The sequence below is a fragment of the Podarcis gaigeae genome (genome assembly GCF_964106915.1).
Source record: "Podarcis gaigeae genome assembly, chromosome: 2".
NCBI lineage: Eukaryota > Metazoa > Chordata > Lepidosauria > Squamata > Lacertidae > Podarcis > Podarcis gaigeae.
In genome coordinates this window covers 11,441,515-11,458,428 of record NC_139679.1, presented here as the reverse complement: position 1 = coordinate 11,458,428, position 16,914 = coordinate 11,441,515, and the positions used below count along the sequence as shown (strand labels likewise).

Below are 16,914 nucleotides of genomic sequence, written 5' to 3'. Positions count from 1 at the left end.
GAAGCCTGCGCAGGGAAAAGGGGGCGCGGGACCCGGGCACCAGGGGAAGAACAAAGTATTTTCAATACCGACCCCAATCCTTCAGCAGTTCTTATAATAACTAGCTGGCAGGGTTCAGGTGCAGAACTTGCGTATTAAGAGCGAGTTGGGGAAAGCTGGCTTTTGCAACATTCAGAGTACCTGTCAGGAGGAAAGGTGGTGTGCTTTGTAATAATATATATATATATATATAAAATAAATAGATAAATAAAACTGTCATCTTCATGTCAGGCTGATGGCCCTTACGCATTTTCTTGATGGGTGTGGTTTTGCTGCTGCTGCTGCTAATTTATTAAGTCTGTGAAATGCGGCTAAGTTCACCTGGCATCTACATTATACACCTTTAGGCGCCAGGCAAAAACATCTCTTTTTAACCAGGCCTTTGGTTGATCTGATCAAAATCCTATACACTTTTAAAATGTGGCTCTTTTTTGGGGGGTTGTTACTGGGTTATTGTTCTTATATATATATTGTTTTATATATTGTGATCTTTTATGTGAACCATCCTGAGACCTCTGGGTATAGTGCGGTATATAAATTCAATAAAAGAGAAATTATTTATACCCGCAAAGGGACGCAGGTGGCGCTGTGGGTTAAAGCCTCAGCGCCTAGGACTTGCCAATCGAAAGGTCGGTGGTTCGAATCCCTGCGGCGGGGTGCGCTCCCGCTGCTCGGTCCCAGCGCCTGCCAACCTAGCAGTTCGAAAGCACCTCCGGGTGCAAGTAGATAAATAGGGACCGCTCACCAGCGGGAAGGTAAACGGCGTTTCCGTGTGCTGCACTGGCTCGCCAGATGCAGCTTGTCACGCTGGCCACGTGACCCGGAAGTGTCTCCGGACAGCGCTGGCCCCTGGCCTCTTGAGTGAGATGGGCGCACAACCCCAGAGTCTGTCAAGACTGGCCCGTACGGGCAGGGGTACCTTTACCTTTATTTATACCCGCTCATCTGGTTGGCTTTCCCCAGCCATTCTGGGCAGCTCCCAACAGAATATTAAAAGCACAAACACCAAACATTAAAAACTTCCCTAAACAGGGCTGTCTTCAGAAAGTTTATTCCTTGACATCTGATGAGAGGGCATTTCACAGGGTGGGTGCCACTACCGAGAAGGCCCTCTCCCTGGTTCCCTGTAACCTCACTTCTCGCAGTGAGGGAACCACTAGAAGGCCCTTGGAGCTGGACCTCGGGGAACTTAAGGCAACAGGGATGGGAAATACTGTTTTGGCTGCTTTATAAGAAACACTTAAACTGAGACAGACCATTGTTGGAGGTGCCTGGGATCGAAGCTGGCCCCTTTTGCAATGCAAAGCGAGGAGTCAGGCACCAAGAGACAGCATTACTAGTGATTTGATTTACAGTAATCACTTCCTGTTCCTCCTTTCCCAAGCAGCTGCCAGGCACAGTTCCTCCCCCATTTTATTTTTTATTTCATTTATGAATTAAGGAAATTGCCCAGCCGAAGCTCCTTCAGTACCAGTGGCATGCCCACCACACTGCAGAGGGCAATAGGAGGTGGGCTCACTATATGTAGGAACCACAGAGGGCTGAGCTTTGGGTGGAGCTTCACCCAGTGCTATATGCAATGCCAGTATGGAAGCAACTGCATGGCAAAAGCTTAATGGGATTGTCCCATCAAAGAAACAAATAGCTGAGTTGTCCCTTTGCTTTCTCTTCTGTTGGAGGGACATTGACCAGCACATGCCAGGGGACTGGGATGAGGCTGACCAGGAGGATGGATGCATGCAAATCTGGCATGTTTCTGGCTCAGACTTCTTTTCATAAAGCTACTTAATGAGTTGCCTATTACCCATCTTACATTCTTTGGATGGGGCAGGAGGTCCACAATGGAGGAGGAGGGAAGATGGGCAGGAACTTTTTTTAGTTCTGTTGCAGCACATTGATCTAGTTGATATGTTGATGTGTAGCAGTATTGGAAAAATAAAAACAGCTGTGTGGATGGTCACAGATTATTATGGTCATCAGTATCTTTTAAAATAATTATTTAACAAGAGAACATATTTTCTTGCAGTGGAGGAGGGAATCCTTGGATGGTTTGTCCCTTCCACTCACTCCACTAGGCAGGACAATACAATTATTTTTGCTTGGCCATGGTCTCGTTTCTAGAGGTTGCTTGGCCATGGTCTCCTGTTTCTAGAGGTTTGCTGTTACGTCTTTGGCATGTTCAGCTTGGTTGCTCTTGAACATGAGGTATAATTTGTGTAGTGCTGCCTAGTACAAGGGACAGACCATCTGAGGATCCTGTCCATCCGTGGCAGAAAATGAAGCTTCATGGCAAGTCCAATGTTACATCTACCATTCTGTCACAGAAATTAAATCTACTGGGCCCTGCACATAGGTAACAATCTTCACACAACTGCTTAATTGAACTGCTTAATTTGTGTATATTTTTAAAACAAATGGGTGACTGCTCCTCTCTTTTTTCAAGTAATAAGGAATCCAAATTCAATATATGGAGAGTTCTGAAGTTTTAAAGTGATACAGGCCTTTGTTCAAGCTTAAAAAATACTAGCTTACCAAACTTTTTCAGTACAAGGCACTGCACTTTTACTCAGAAGTTCACCTTTAGTGTAAAGTTTAACACCTAGTCAGTATTTAACAGACTGCACCCTACAACAGATGCTGGTGTTTACTTTTTAAATAATAATAATAATAAATTTTATTTATATCCCGCCCTCCCCAGCCGAAGCCAGGCTCAGGGCGGCTAACAACAATCAACAATCAGATATTCACACATTCTAAAAATATTTCATTATAAAAATCAATTAAAATCAAATTAATGGCAACTAATTAAGCAAGATTCTAAGCAGGTTGCCAGAGGAGGGAGTCAGGCTGCGCCCTGACCAAAGGCCTGGTGGAACAACTCTGTCTTGCAGGCCCTGCGGAAGGATGTCAGGTCCCGCAGGGCCCTAGTCTCTTGTGACAGAGCGTTCCACCAGATTGGAGCCGCAGCCGAGAAGGCCCTGGCTCTAGTTGAGGCCAGCCTAACCTCTCTGAGGCCTGGGACCTTGAGGATGTTATTATTTGCAGACCGTAGGTTTCTCTGTGGGGCATACCAGGAGAGGCGGTCCCGTAGGTACGAGGGTCCTAGGCCGTATAGGGCTTTAAAGGTTAAAACCAGCACCTTAAACCTGATCCTGTACTCCACCGGGAGCCAGTGCAGCTGGTATAGTACCGGATGAATGTGATCTCGCAGCGAAGACCCCATAAGGAGTCTCGCCGCGGCATTCTGCACCCGCTGGAGTTTCTGGGTCAGTCTTAAGGGCAGCCCCACGTGGAGCGAGTTACAATAATCCAGTCTGGAGGTGGCCGTCGCATGGATCACAGTGGCTAGGTCAGGGCAAGAGAGATAAGGGGCCAACTGCTTAGCTTGGCGGAGATGAAAAAATGCCGCCTTTGTTATAGCTGTAATCTGCGCCTCCATAGAGAGGGAGGTATCGAAGATTACACCCAAACTCTTAACGGACGGTGCTGGCACTAATTGCACCCCCGCAAGAGATGGGAGTTGCCCCCTCAATCCCATATCATCCCGCCCCAGCCAGAGGACCTCTGTCTTCGAAGGATTTAACTTCAACCGGCTCCCACGTAACCATCCAGCCACAGCTTCCAGACATCTCGCCAGTGTATCGGGGGCCGAGTCAGGATGGCCATCCATCAACAGATAGAGTTGGGTGTCATCGGCATACTGATGGCAACCCAGCCCAAAACTCCGGACAAGCTGGGCGAGGGGGCGCATAAAGATGTTAAAAAGCATCGGGGAGAGAATCTCACCCTGAGACACTTCACACACCAAGGAGTGGTACGATGACAATTCCCCCCCGAGCGCCATCCTCTGTCCCCGACCAGAGAGAAACGAGCGCAGCCATTGAAGGACTGTGCCCTGGATCCCCAAGTCGGCAAGGCGGTGGTCCAGGAGTTCGTGATCGACCATGTCAAAGGCTGCTGACAGATCTAGAAGCATCAGCAGCCCCGACCCGCCTCGATCCAGCTGCCTGCGGAGATCATCTGTTAGGGCGACCAGAGCCGTCTCGGTCCCATGACCAGCACGGAAGCCGGACTGGAATGGATCCAGAGCAGATGTTTCATCCAGAAACACAAGGTTAACACAAAGCTGCTTAGAAGAAATATGGTGTGATTGCATTGCAATAAACAAATCAGCAGAGGGAGCAATGATTAAGATAAAACTGTCCAATACTTTAGGCCCTACTTCTTCAAAACACTGTGGATTTACTTCAAGAATGCAACACAATGAATTTTGTTTGCAGGATAGATCCTTGAAAATGTGGTGCTTATATTTAACAGTTCTTCATTTGAGTGAGGAAGTGTTCCACTGGAGTATGTGTATACAAGTATAACATAAGTTTTATTTTAAACTGTTGTGTATATATGACAACATCTGCCATCTATCACAAACTTTGATATTCTAGCATAGAAATAAGATGTAAATATTGTGATAGTATAGGTTTAATTCTGAAAATTCTTCTATCAAGACAAAAACATTTTTATTGTGTACTGAATGATCATATTCAGTTCTTATTTTTTCAACTGTTAATTTTCATGTTTTATTTTGAAGAGTATGATTTCATAATGTGATTTACAGACCATTACACACATATATTTTAAATAACATCTGATATATATGTATATTTAATTTATAAGGGGGAATACGGTAAATTTGTTGATAAAAGTGAAGAATTTTGCTTCCAATTTTGCAATCCAAGTTCACTCTAGTACAATGAGAGAGAGTTTGCCTCTTCATAGAATATAAGAGACTATCCATGCAACAATCCAATAGATCGGAACCCATCGAATGCTCACATTGGTGGTCTTAGCAATTAAATGCGCATCTATCCAATTTTTGTAATTAACTGTACGAACATAGATTCCTGGATATCTTGGTCGGCCACAACCAAGCCCAAAACTGGTGATTCCTATCAGATAATACCTGCTAACATTTCGAAAATAACACATCAAAGGTCCACCGCTGTCTCCCTGGAACATGAAAAAATATGGTACTCTGAAGTTTTAGGAAACAGGATTGGGATCCAATCAATCTTGAGTTATGTCTCTCATGAACTATCAAAAGAAAACACGTTTTTCTAGAAACAGTACCTCCAGAAAGCCTGACTTTGGTATCTTACCTTGGTTTCCTTGCTGACACAATTTGATCATGGATGCTTTAGGAATTCCAGCAACAGTTTCAATAAGACAGTGTGGTGTAGTGATTAGTGTGTTGAGAAGGACCTGGGAAACCAGGGTTTAAATCTCAAATCAGTCATGAAGCTCATGAGGTGACCTTGAGTCATTCTCTCAGCGTAACCTATCTCACAGGGTTGTTGTGGGGAGAAAAGGAATAGGAGAATCATGTGCACCACCCCTTGGAGGAAAGATGAGAGATACATGGAATAATATAAGGAAGTAATAAGCTGACCCTGAAAATCAACTCAAGACTTAAAAGGGCTATTTAATCTTAGATATCAGAGCAAGACATGACACAGGTGGGGGGACAGCACCATCCTGCTTCCATGTTGTCTGTTTTGGATGGAAGCAAAGTGGTCCAATGTGTTCCGAATGGAAGGAAATGAACATCCTACCTTTTCTGCAAAGCTCCTATACTTTTATCAATAACCCTAAACTTTGGTGATCAGAATACCAACAATCCTATCCCCCTTATATACCCAAATGATTGCTGCATTCTGAAGGAGTGTATCTTGCACATGCCACTTCATCAGGTGACCCATTCATATGATGTAGGAACCTACCCCTTGAATCTCGCTGTTATTACAAAGCAAACAAGCACTGTCTCTATCATCTTTTTAAGCTTTCTAAATGAAAATTTTTATCCCAGTTTGGGTCTGTTTTTATATATGTTTAAATATGCTTTTAAAGTTGAAGTTTTTCAATTGTTGACATTAAATAATTTTGGGATGTTTCATGGGAAGATATTCATAAAAGAAATGACATTATTACTGCATCATCATTATTTTAATATTAGTATTCACAACGTGATATGTTTTAAACCTCAACAAGGATGATGGTTTCTTTATATAATCCTTCGAATCCATATTAGGAAAGAACATTCCCTTTTCCCTCCTATTCGCCTCTGCTTTTGTATTTATTTTTCTTTCTTCAGTTGTGAATTTGCAGTCAGGAACTCATGTGCTGTGTTTTTGTTCTGTGCCTCACGCATATTATGTGCTTTTAGAAAGAACTGATCATGCTGATTTACAAGGTAAAGTTATGTCGCTGCTTGAATTTTATTGTGATGTTTCTCATTTCCCATTTTCTCACATCAACTAATTTTCCTCCAAAATGTATTAACTACTTTGGTGCTACTTTGACACAGCAGTGAGTAAGCCTGGACAAATAATTGTATGACAGCATGTTTTGGCAATATGTCTTAAAATAAAAATGATTCATTTCCCCCTCATTTACCAGCGACTTTGATATATTGCTTTGATATATTAGTCAAGCAACTACATGACAGAATGTTTTGACTACTTATTGTATATTCTCCATTTTACCTGGCAGCTATCAACACGTCCAGTTAGAGAGCCAGCACAAAGCATGTTTTCTGTTAATCTCCCTGCATACGAGTCATATCTATTGCATAATCTCAGCGGAAAAACGTCTACCTGAGCTTCTTGTAATATTAATTTGCCAACACCTGAAAGGAAAGCACAGAAAACTGCTGGAAGAATGCATTTAACATTCTGAAACAAGGTTCTCAGGTATGCAACATGGCTGGGTAACCGCTTAAGCTAGTCTAACTCTTAAACTTAATAAACCAGGTTTGTATTTCCGAAGTAGGTCTATGAAACCTACCTTCGTTTTCAGAATAAGGCTCAGAAATCCTTACTGAACTTGTAATGAATTCTGTTTGCTAGCCATCGCAGGCCCCAGGTATATATGGAGCTGTGTATGCTCAACATTAAGATTTGGGTGCCTATGTTTTAATTACAGTATTTTGTTTTCTTCTTAATTATTCTATGATTTCAGGTGTTATTGAACTTGTTTGTTATTGGTTCAAGGTTTGAGGTATTAATTACCGTATTTTTCGCCCTATAGGACGCACTTTTTTCCCTCCAAAAATGAAGGGGAAATGCGTGTGCGTCCTATGGGGCGAATGCAGGCTTTCGCTGAAGCCTGGAGAGCGAGAGGGGTTGGTGCGCACCGACCCCTCTCGCTCTCCAGGCTTCAGAAAGCTATCCGCAAGCCTTGCAAGCCTGGCGGGAGGTCCCGCGGGCTCGCGAGGAGCAGCCTGCAGCCCACAAGCTCGGGGGACAGCGGGGAGGCGCAGCGCCGCCACCCCGCTATTCCCCGACCTGGTCTGGAGGCTGGCGGGGGGGGGGGGAGAAGCAAGCTTGCTTCTCCCCCCCACCAGCCCCACAAGCTTGGGGGATAGCGGGGAGGCAGAGCGCCGCCACCCCACTATTCCCCGACGTGATCTGGGGGCTGGCTGGGGGGAGAAGCAAGCTTGCTTCTCCCCTCCCCCCGCCAGCCCCACAAGCTCGGGGGACAGCGGGGAGGCGGAGCACCGCCACCCCGCTATTCCCCGACCTGATCTGGAGGCTGGCGGGGGGGGGGGGGAGAAGCAAGCTTACTTCTCCCCATCGCCAGCCCCACAAGCTCGGGGGATAGCGGGGAGGCAGAGCGCCGCCACCCCACTATTCCCCGACGTGATCTGGGGGCTGGCTGGGGGGAGAAGCAAGCTTGCTTCTCCCCTCCCCCCGCCAGCCCCACAAGCTCGGGGGACAGCGGGGAGGCGGAGCACCGCCACCCCGCTATTCCCCGACCTGATCTGGAGGCTGGCGGGGGGGGGGGGAGAAGCAAGCTTACTTCTCCCCATCGCCAGCCCCACAAGCTCGGGGGATAGCGGGGAGGCGGAGCGCCGCCACCCCACTATTCTCCGACCTCATCTGGAGGCTGGTTGGGGGGAGAAGCAAGTTTGCTTCTCCCCCCCCCCCGCCAGCCCCACAAGCTTGGGGGATAGCGGGGAGGCAGAGCGCCGCCACCCCGCTATTCCCCAACCTGATCTGGAGGCTGGCGATGGGGAGAAGCAAGCTTGCTTCTCCCCCCCACCAGCCCCACAAGCTCGGGGGACAGCGGGGAGGCGGAGCACCACCACCCCGCTATTCCCCGACCTGATCTGGAGGCTGGCGGGGGGGGGAGAAGCAAGCTTACTTCTCCCCATCGCCACCCCCACAAGCTCGGGGGATAGCGGGGAGGCGGAGCGCCGCCACCCCGCTATTCCCCGACCTGGTCTGGAGGCTGGCGGGCGGGGGGGGGGGAGAAGCAAGCTTCTCCCCATCACCAGCCCCACCAGCTCGGGGACAGCAGGGCAAGCCGCTGCCCCACGGAGGCTAGAGAAGCTGTCCCTGAAGGCAGAAGAGGGAGACGGAGCGCTCCGTCTCCCTCTTCTAGCTTGGGGATGGCTGCGCAAACCTGGGCGGGAAAATTTTCCCCCCTTGATTTCCCCCCCAAAAAACTAGGTGCGTCCTATGGGCCGGTGCGTCCTATAGGGCGAAAAATACGGTAATTAAAACCAGCTCTTCAGTGTTCCCCATCCAGCAAGGTTGAATTGAAATAAAGTGCATTAGGTTATCAGTACATAAGCATCTGCTGGGTTTGGTTAATACATTTAAATATAGCCCAGTGGCTTACCCAATTCGGTATGCCTGCATCAGCTATGAGTCATAACAAAAGATATATGCTTTGTAGACTAGATCAAATACAGTGGTACCTCGCAAGGCGAATGCCTCGTAAGACGAAAAACTCGCAAGACGAAAGAGTTTTTCGTTTTTTGAGTTGCTTCGCAAGACGAATTTCCCTATGGGCTTGCTTTGCAAGACGAAAACGTTTCCTTTTTCTTAAAACCATTAATACCCAATGCATTCCTATGGGAATCCGTGCTTCGCAAGACGAAAAATTCGCAAGACAAAAAAACTCGCAGAACGAATTAATTTTGTCTTGTGAAGTACCACTGTACCTTAAAAATTAATGTATAGTTTTCTCAAGTGCACAAATCTCAGGCAAGTTTTGAAAAAGCAGAGAAGTGACTTTCTGAGTGCTTACCGTATTTCTGAAAAGTATGATAGAGACGAATACATGGCAGGTTCAAGGCACAAGTACATATACTGCCCTCATATGATAAATGCAGAAAGCATGACAAATATTTTGTCTAAGCAACAGATCATATACAAAGAACCTTTGGCCAGCACTTGATGAACTACAACTCCCATCCTCCCCTGCCACTGGCCATCCTGGCTAGGGCCAATGGGAGTTGCAGTTCAGCAAAATATGGAGGGTGTGTCTGCAGACCTTGCAGAATCCAGCTTTTCTTAGTGCAGAAATTTGATGCTCACAGAGTAAATTTTTATTTTGTGTTTTCTGACCTTGGTTATAAGCTGTTAAATATTTTTATCTTGATTAATACAGTACCTCGGGTTACATACACTTCAGGTTACAGACTCCGCTAACCCAGAAACAGTACCTCGGGTTAAGAACTTTGCTTCAGGATGAGAACAGAAATTGTGCTCCGGCGGCGCAGCAGCACAGGAGGCCCCATTAGCTAAAGTGGTGCTTCAGGTTAAGAACAGTTTCAGGTTAAGAACGGACCTCCGGAACGAATTAAGTACTTAACCCAAGGTACCACTGTATAGAGTTTAAAAACATAAACACAGCTAAAGAATTTATAGACCCAACAAATGACACGACTTTTTCTGGATTAAAAGAGTAAATACTTCTGAAGAAATCTGTCCAGTTTGATCATGGTTAGCCAGTAAATATTCTGCACACAAGATTAAAATTTTACATCATTACTGCGGACAGAAAAACGACTCAGGGTTAGGGCTGCTAATATTGATAACACTTCCTGAACACCTGTTTTACAGTTCAGTGTCCAGAAAAGGTGATGAGCAAGAAACATTTCACAATTACATTAAATATTAAAAAACTTTAATTGTACATTAAAAAATATAATGAAAGGGTACAAAAACCAAATTAATCGTCACGACTATCAGAAATTCCTTGTGTACACTAATGGGCAAACCAAACCTAGGTTTACCTCTGTGCAATACACCATCAAATGGCAAAGAAGCTTTTTGAAATAACTAATTCTCACTCTTAACAATAGTTTAGTTTAAAGGAAAAGTAGAAGATTTACCTTTCTCCTTTGTGTTTCCCCAGCCAGCTATGTAACATGGGTACATGTCAATAGTATCATTTTCAGGTATGCAGACGGGCTGAATATAATTATTATATTTTACATGTTTTATTAGCGTAAACAAGGCAATATCATTTTCATAGCTTTCTGAATCATAATCAGAATGGACCGTGATTGTACTGACCCGGCGCTTTCGAGTATAATAGTTGTGTACATGAAGATGATGCACGGCGATGACAGCCCTCCAAAAGGCTGCGTTCCTAGGACAGAATAAAATCAAAAACAGATTCAGTAACTATTTTGGAATAGTTACTTCAAGACTGGTGTAAAACTAGCAAGCATGGAGCCAGAGTCAAATGGTGAGGGAATGACAAAGGTTTCTGCAGTAATAGTAATATAACCAGTAAAAGCATATATGCATAAGAGGAATCCTGCTAGATCAAACCAAATCATGTCCTATAACAGCCAATCAGATGGTTGCCTGTAGGAAGCTTACAAGCAGAACCTACAGTTGCTGCTCAGCAATTGGTGCTCAGGTATAGTGCCTCTGCATCTGGAAGCAGCATGATCCATGCTCAGTATGACTATTCACAATTGATAGACATATCCTCCATAAATTTGACTCATGCACTTTTAAAGTCATCTAAACTGATGGGCCTCACATTGATCAAAGCAACTTTGAAACATGCCACAATAATTCCATTTACACACAACTCCCCAAAAATCTTATCATGATGGACTTATCAATAAGCACAGCAACTTTATAAGTTGTCTGCCTGTCTCTGCCTCGGGACTGGTCTTATGATAACAATTATCCCTTCTCCGATGTGAATCTCCAGGTCACCGAGATCTGCAGGCGAGACCTTCCTAGCCAAACAGTCATCTGCTAAGGTCCATCTTGCTTTAAGTATGGGATTTTTTCCCCTGTTGTGCCCTATGGACTCAACACAGCTATGAAATAAGACAAGCACCAATGGGGCTTGTTGAAAAATGGTTCTCTCAGATCATTTGTATTAGCTAGCTCTGTTTTGGTTTGGTTTTTTGGGCGCTGCTGTTATTTATTGCTTTAATGTATTGGTCTTAATAACTCTACTGTGAACCATAATGAAATTATCTAAATAGAAGATAGTATATAAATAAAATAAAAATGGAAGCTACAAGTTGGATTCAAGTAACTCAGAGCACTAGCGGAATCCAGTGCAAAAATGTAAGTGTAAGGGAGCTCCTCCCAGTCTGGAAGCTCAGAAAAATCTCCAGAACAGCATGTGGGAAGAGGATATGGGATATTGCTCCTTCCGGCATGCAGAAATACTTGTACTAACAGAACAGTCAAATCTCTGTGATGTTGAATTCTAACCTATATATTTAGAATTAAAGAAAATATCCACCCCTGAAAACCAGAGTAAGAATAATGATGACTCCCCACAGAGTTACAAATACTAAGGTTAGAAGCCGAAGAACTGCAAAAAATAATTCTACACCAATATTTTGGGCATGTGTCAGCTACAAAAGAGTAGCTGATAACCCATGCTGCATGACAAGCATATTCTGAAGCTTGAGTGCAGTTGTGGAATCAGCATGTATGCCTGCTGTCAATGTAGGAAAAAAACACACCTGGGCGTACCATAATTTGGAAATGGGAGGACATTAGTGCCCTCCGTATTTGCGTGCCCTAAAATAGATTAGATTGTATTCCGTGCAACGAGTTTCTTGAAACATGAACTTATGCTCAAAACTGTAACCCTACTGTAATAAAGGAGAAGTGCACACAACTGAAATAATCTCATAATTCTTCCCCTGCTTCCATTTCCCTCTTCACCTTTCAGACCTGAAGGGCTTCTGATAAGTGCCAAGGGGAGCAGAGGGGAAGAGCACCAGGAGATGAAAAATCTACTTTGTCACACTGTTTTACCTACCAAACTATATAGTATTAAAAAAGGAAACATCCAGTCATTTACTGCTATGTTGTTGGGTGGGAAAAGATTTGGGGAGGATGAGAGGAGAAATGTATTCCTGAAGTCCCAGTGTCTCATTTCCTCTCCCACTCCTCCTTCAAATATGTCCCCACTCCCATGAATTCTGAATATTCACCAAGTGCTTAAAAAAAAATCAGTACACCTTTCTCACACTTTAGAATAGATACATGCCTATTTTTTTTAACGCAGTGTGCTGCTGTCAACACCGTGTTGTTTGTAATTAAACTTCCACCACACAGATGGAAATATCCTAGGCCAATGGTATAATGCTGAAGGCTAACTTGCCATGGCCAAGATCCAACCATGGCATCATGTCCACCTATAATCCGAGACTCTGTTTTTTTCTCATCCATAAGAGGCCTTGTTCCGCAGTCTAGAAATCAAAACACAGATATACTGATGAGATGCCATGAATGTAAATGTTCTGTTAATACACACCAATCAATCGACCAAAACAAACTTAAAAGTAGATCTAAAGGGTCATTGTTATAAACCGACCAGTTTGCCGTAGCGCTTCTGTCTCTGGACCAATGGGAGAGTTTATGCAAGACTGCAAACTTTTGAATCACTTACCCCCCTGACACACGTTGTGGATCACAATCTGGTTTTTGCCACAGAGTGGTTTTGACTCTGTGGTTGGAGGTGTTAGCACCTTTGTTATGCACCCACCCTCTGGACCTATTTTCTGCGGCTGGTCTTTATATATACCATTTAGAAATGCAAATAATTAAGTGGTATAATATAAATGTCTTAAATAAATAATAAAGATAGACACCATTTCTTGGTGAGTTAGGTCTAGCAGTGATGGTTCCCCCCTGTAAAGGTGAGGGGCAGGTTAAGAAATGTACAGATGATAAGGAATTCTTTAGGGCACTGGTTCCCAAACCTCTCACCCACAGACCACTTGAAAATTGCTGAAGGTCTTAGTGGACCACTTACTTTTTCTGCCTGTTGTTGTAAATGTGGTGCAATTTGCTAAATGCTGTATGATTTTTAACTGCACTTTCATTGCTTCTTTTCTCATATACTGTACTTCACTGTATTGTATTACAATTTGTATTCCTTAGAACCCTTTCCAAGTGTCTTCTTCCCATTACTTCTGGTCCACTTCCTGCTCACCTTGTGGCCAGACTGGATCACTGAGTTCTAAGAATGATGAAGCAGTCTTTGCACCCATTGTTCACAGACAGTGCTCCTATCATTCATGGTCCGTTGGCCACAGTCTGGGGTCCCCTGCTGTATGGGATTTTCTGATTGGCATGTCTGACACCCCTGTTGAGGTCCTGGTCTCACTGAGGAATGGCAAGGAGTCTAGGGCCATCAACGTGATTATCCTTAAATGCCCACTGTGACATTGTGGAGCCCAACAGAATTTTGACACATGCTTCAGATGATGAAACACTATGAACAATGACTGGACTGTGTCGTAATTTTTTATGTTATTACCCAAAGGTCCTAGGTTGGAAATATACACAATCCAAACCAAAAGTTAAAAATTGAAATTGAAACACTCTAAAACAATATATGGAACTCAGTAACAAATGAAACCATCAGCAACAATATAATTTCAAAGGTTCCATACCACTACTAAAGGACAGACTGTTCCAAAGAAGAGCAGCCACTGCAGAGAAAGATGGTCCACAGACCCCTATTCCATAAGCCTCAGGGCTTCCCACGTAGATTTTAAAATTCATGCAGGTCAGTATGGGAGGAGGCACACTTTCAGATATTTGGAGCCCAGGGCATGCAGGTTAACTTTTAAATTTGTACAGCTTAAATTAGGCCTGGAAGACAATAGACAAGCAGTGCAATTGTTTCAGAATTTATGTTAGAGGATACCCTGGGGCATTCAGCTAGAACTCAGGCATCAGCATTCTGCACCAGTTGCAACTTCCAGACCATTTTCAAAGGCATGTAGGGCACATTACAATAGCCCTACTTGGAAATAACCAGACTATGAAAACCTGTGGCCAACCAGGGCTTCAACAGCAGCACTAACCATGTGAGTCAGAAAATCCCACGAAGCATTCAGGAATCCTTTGGATTCCATAAGTCTTCAGGGGTGGACCATCTTAACCCCCACCCTTACAGGGGGATCTTGCTGCTACCAGTCCAAAGCACACCAAAAAAGTATTCATCCATGATAAACAGTTCACCACAAATCCACAATACCTTCTGTCGCAAAAATCAGATCTGGGGAATGCCCCACAACATGAGTTGAACCTTGATGTACTGAGAAACCCCATGGTTGTCATGGAGGTCATGAAATCCTCCGTGGGCCCAGTAAATGCAGCTTCAGCATGGACACTGAAGTCTTCCAACGCAACAGTGAAATGTTCTCCAACATGACCTCTGAGACCACCTCAGCTAAAAAGACTGCTGGGCAGCGGGATGGGCAGTACATCAGTAGTATCTTATTCTATCTCAAGGGCCCAAATCCAGGAACAAACCCTCTTATCAGTTACAGAGCACACTGGCTTCCTGGTGAAGACAATGGAATTTTCATGGTCAGCAGCATCTCTCGCCTCCCGTCTGATCTGGCCTGGTTCTGAACCAAGTACCCTGGGGGACAAAGCTAGGATAAATATGGTCTGCTCAGCTAACCCACCTGGGTCTCAGTAATATATGTCACCTTGGGCACCCCCATGGAAAACAGATGACTTATTTGAACTGATCTGGCATCAACTAACATCACTACTAGAGCAAAGGATTTGCCAACATGTTCACCCAAACTCTGAAGATTGGAGGTTAGTCCACAAAGGATGATGGTCTTACAGGCATCCTCAAACTCAGCCCTCCAGACGTTTTGGGACTACAATTCCCATCATCCCTGACCACTGGTCCTGTTAGCTAGGGATGATGGGAGTTATAGTCCCAAAACATCTGGAGGACCGAGTTTGGGGATGCCTGGCTTAACCATAACTACTGCCCCTTCCAGATTTTCTAAATAATCTTTAAATGCCATTATTATTATTATTATTATTAAAATTCTACCCTTCCTTCTGCCCCTCATAACACTCCATGCATCCATTGAAGTGATTTTTAGTCCGTGAAAGTTTCTGCCACAATAAAGGTGTTTTTTTAAAAGCTGCCACAAGATCTGTTGTCCTTGCTGCTGGAAGAGACTAACACAGCTACTCTCTGGGACATGGTTCACAAGTAGCCAATGTTCCATGCTTCAGTAGGGCTTACTCCAAGCTAACGTTGCAGAGGGATGAAGCCTAAAGAATGAATGCCACTCATGAGCTGCCAAATCTAGAGCACTATTTTAACTTGGAAGCAAATACTCCAGAGAGTAGTCACTGTGTCTATTAGGCAATAGCATCCTCCACGGAAGCACTTTAGGAAGGAGGGGACTTCAATTTCCAAGTAATAATAATTATTTATTATTTATACCCTGCTTTCCCAAATCTGATTTAACTACACACTGAACACTGAAGGTTTATGCCCCCCAAAACAAATCAGCCTCGAAGGTTGCTGCCTCGTTTCAGGCAGACCTTCTACCACCCAGCCAACCTTTGTTGCTACCCTTTCTACTCTGCTGTGAAATCTATCTCAGGCTGACACAGATCTCACAAGGTGTTGAACAGGATTTAAACACTCTGTTACACATACTGGGAAACAAGTTACCATAAATATCCTAGTTTTGATCTTTTTAATAATACAAAAACAAACAAAAACAAATCAACTTACAGACCTAACAATCCACTCTGGAGTTCCTCACACAATAGTTTTGGCCTACTTATAATACAAAAATAAAAAACCAACTTGCAGACCTAACTAGCCACTCTGGCGTTCCTTACACAATAGTTTTGGCCTTTTTATGCTACAAAAACCGAAGCAGAAACCCAACACTCTGGAGTTCCTCACGCAATAAAGTTTACACGCAAGCACCTTCCTGTGTTTGGGGTGGGTAACATAATTTGGAATGCTTGAAGTATACACATTTTAGCCTTTCCAGTTGTTGTATCCCTTCCTTTTAATGAGATGGGAGCCCAAGATGTATTATTTTATGGTTTTTAAGATGATGATGATGATAAAATAATAATATAAAAACACTAACAACAACAATAATAATAATAATATAAAAAACACCCTTCGTTTCGAGCCGCCCAGCGACAGCTTGCTGGAAAGAGAACATTTGTTGGGGTTGGGGATAACAATCACATTTCTCCGGTTCCGGAGGCCGCGATGGGTCCTTCCACGGGGACCCCAATGCCGCCGCCAGATCCTCCTCACGGCGGATCCACAGGCCTCGCCCGCCCGCTCGATTTGGGAGCAAATCCCAGTCCTCTCAGGGACTTTCCGAGGAAATCCCCGCCCCTCCTTCCTTCGCTGCCTCCCACGCGCACGCGCAGTTCCACCCCTGTCTTTTTTGGCGGCTCGAGCGCAGCGCGCGGAGAACGTGGAAAGGGCGGCCGGGGGGGGGGGGGGGAGAGAAAGCCGGGCTCACCCTCCATGGACAAAAGAGACGTGACGTTTCTGGGCGTGTTGAGCAGCCCCAGGAGCGCCAGCAGAGAGGCCGTGGCTGCCCGGCGGAGCTTTCGCAGCATCGTCCGTCGGCGAAACAAAATGGCGGCCGGGCGTCTCCCCCCCCCCCCCGTCCCGCCGCTCTCTTGGCGGGAATAACGTTGCGGCGGCGGCGCGAGGGAGGGAAATGGAGCGAAGATGGCGCGGAGTTCCTTCGCTCGTTCTGACAGAACGTTTTGCTGCTTTCCC

The 16,914-nt window shown here is 44.8% G+C and overlaps 1 protein-coding gene across 5 annotated transcripts; it reads right to left on the bottom strand.

The window, feature by feature from the left end:
- Positions 1–4,662: 4,662 nt before the first annotated feature.
- LOC310839940 (transmembrane protease serine 12-like) lies at positions 4,663–16,781 on the bottom strand. 5 transcript variants are annotated; one of them, XM_083729048.1, is made up of 7 exons: positions 16,649–16,781; positions 13,778–13,979; positions 12,367–12,568; positions 10,404–10,479; positions 10,220–10,298; positions 6,579–6,721; positions 4,663–5,046 (listed from the first exon to the last, which is right to left on the bottom strand). In XM_083729048.1, the coding sequence occupies exons 2-7, from the start codon at positions 13,887–13,889 to the stop codon at positions 4,810–4,812; spliced, it is 849 nt and encodes a 282-aa protein (XP_083585174.1). In that variant the 5' UTR covers positions 13,890–13,979; positions 16,649–16,781; the 3' UTR covers positions 4,663–4,809. The 5 variants fall into 5 exon arrangements, with proteins under 5 accessions (XP_083585174.1, XP_083585170.1, XP_083585171.1 ...); XM_083729044.1 differs by having other exon boundaries at positions 10,220–10,479; XM_083729045.1 differs by lacking the exon at positions 16,649–16,781 and adding an exon at positions 16,363–16,594 and having other exon boundaries at positions 10,220–10,479.
- Positions 16,782–16,914: the final 133 nt, after the last annotated feature.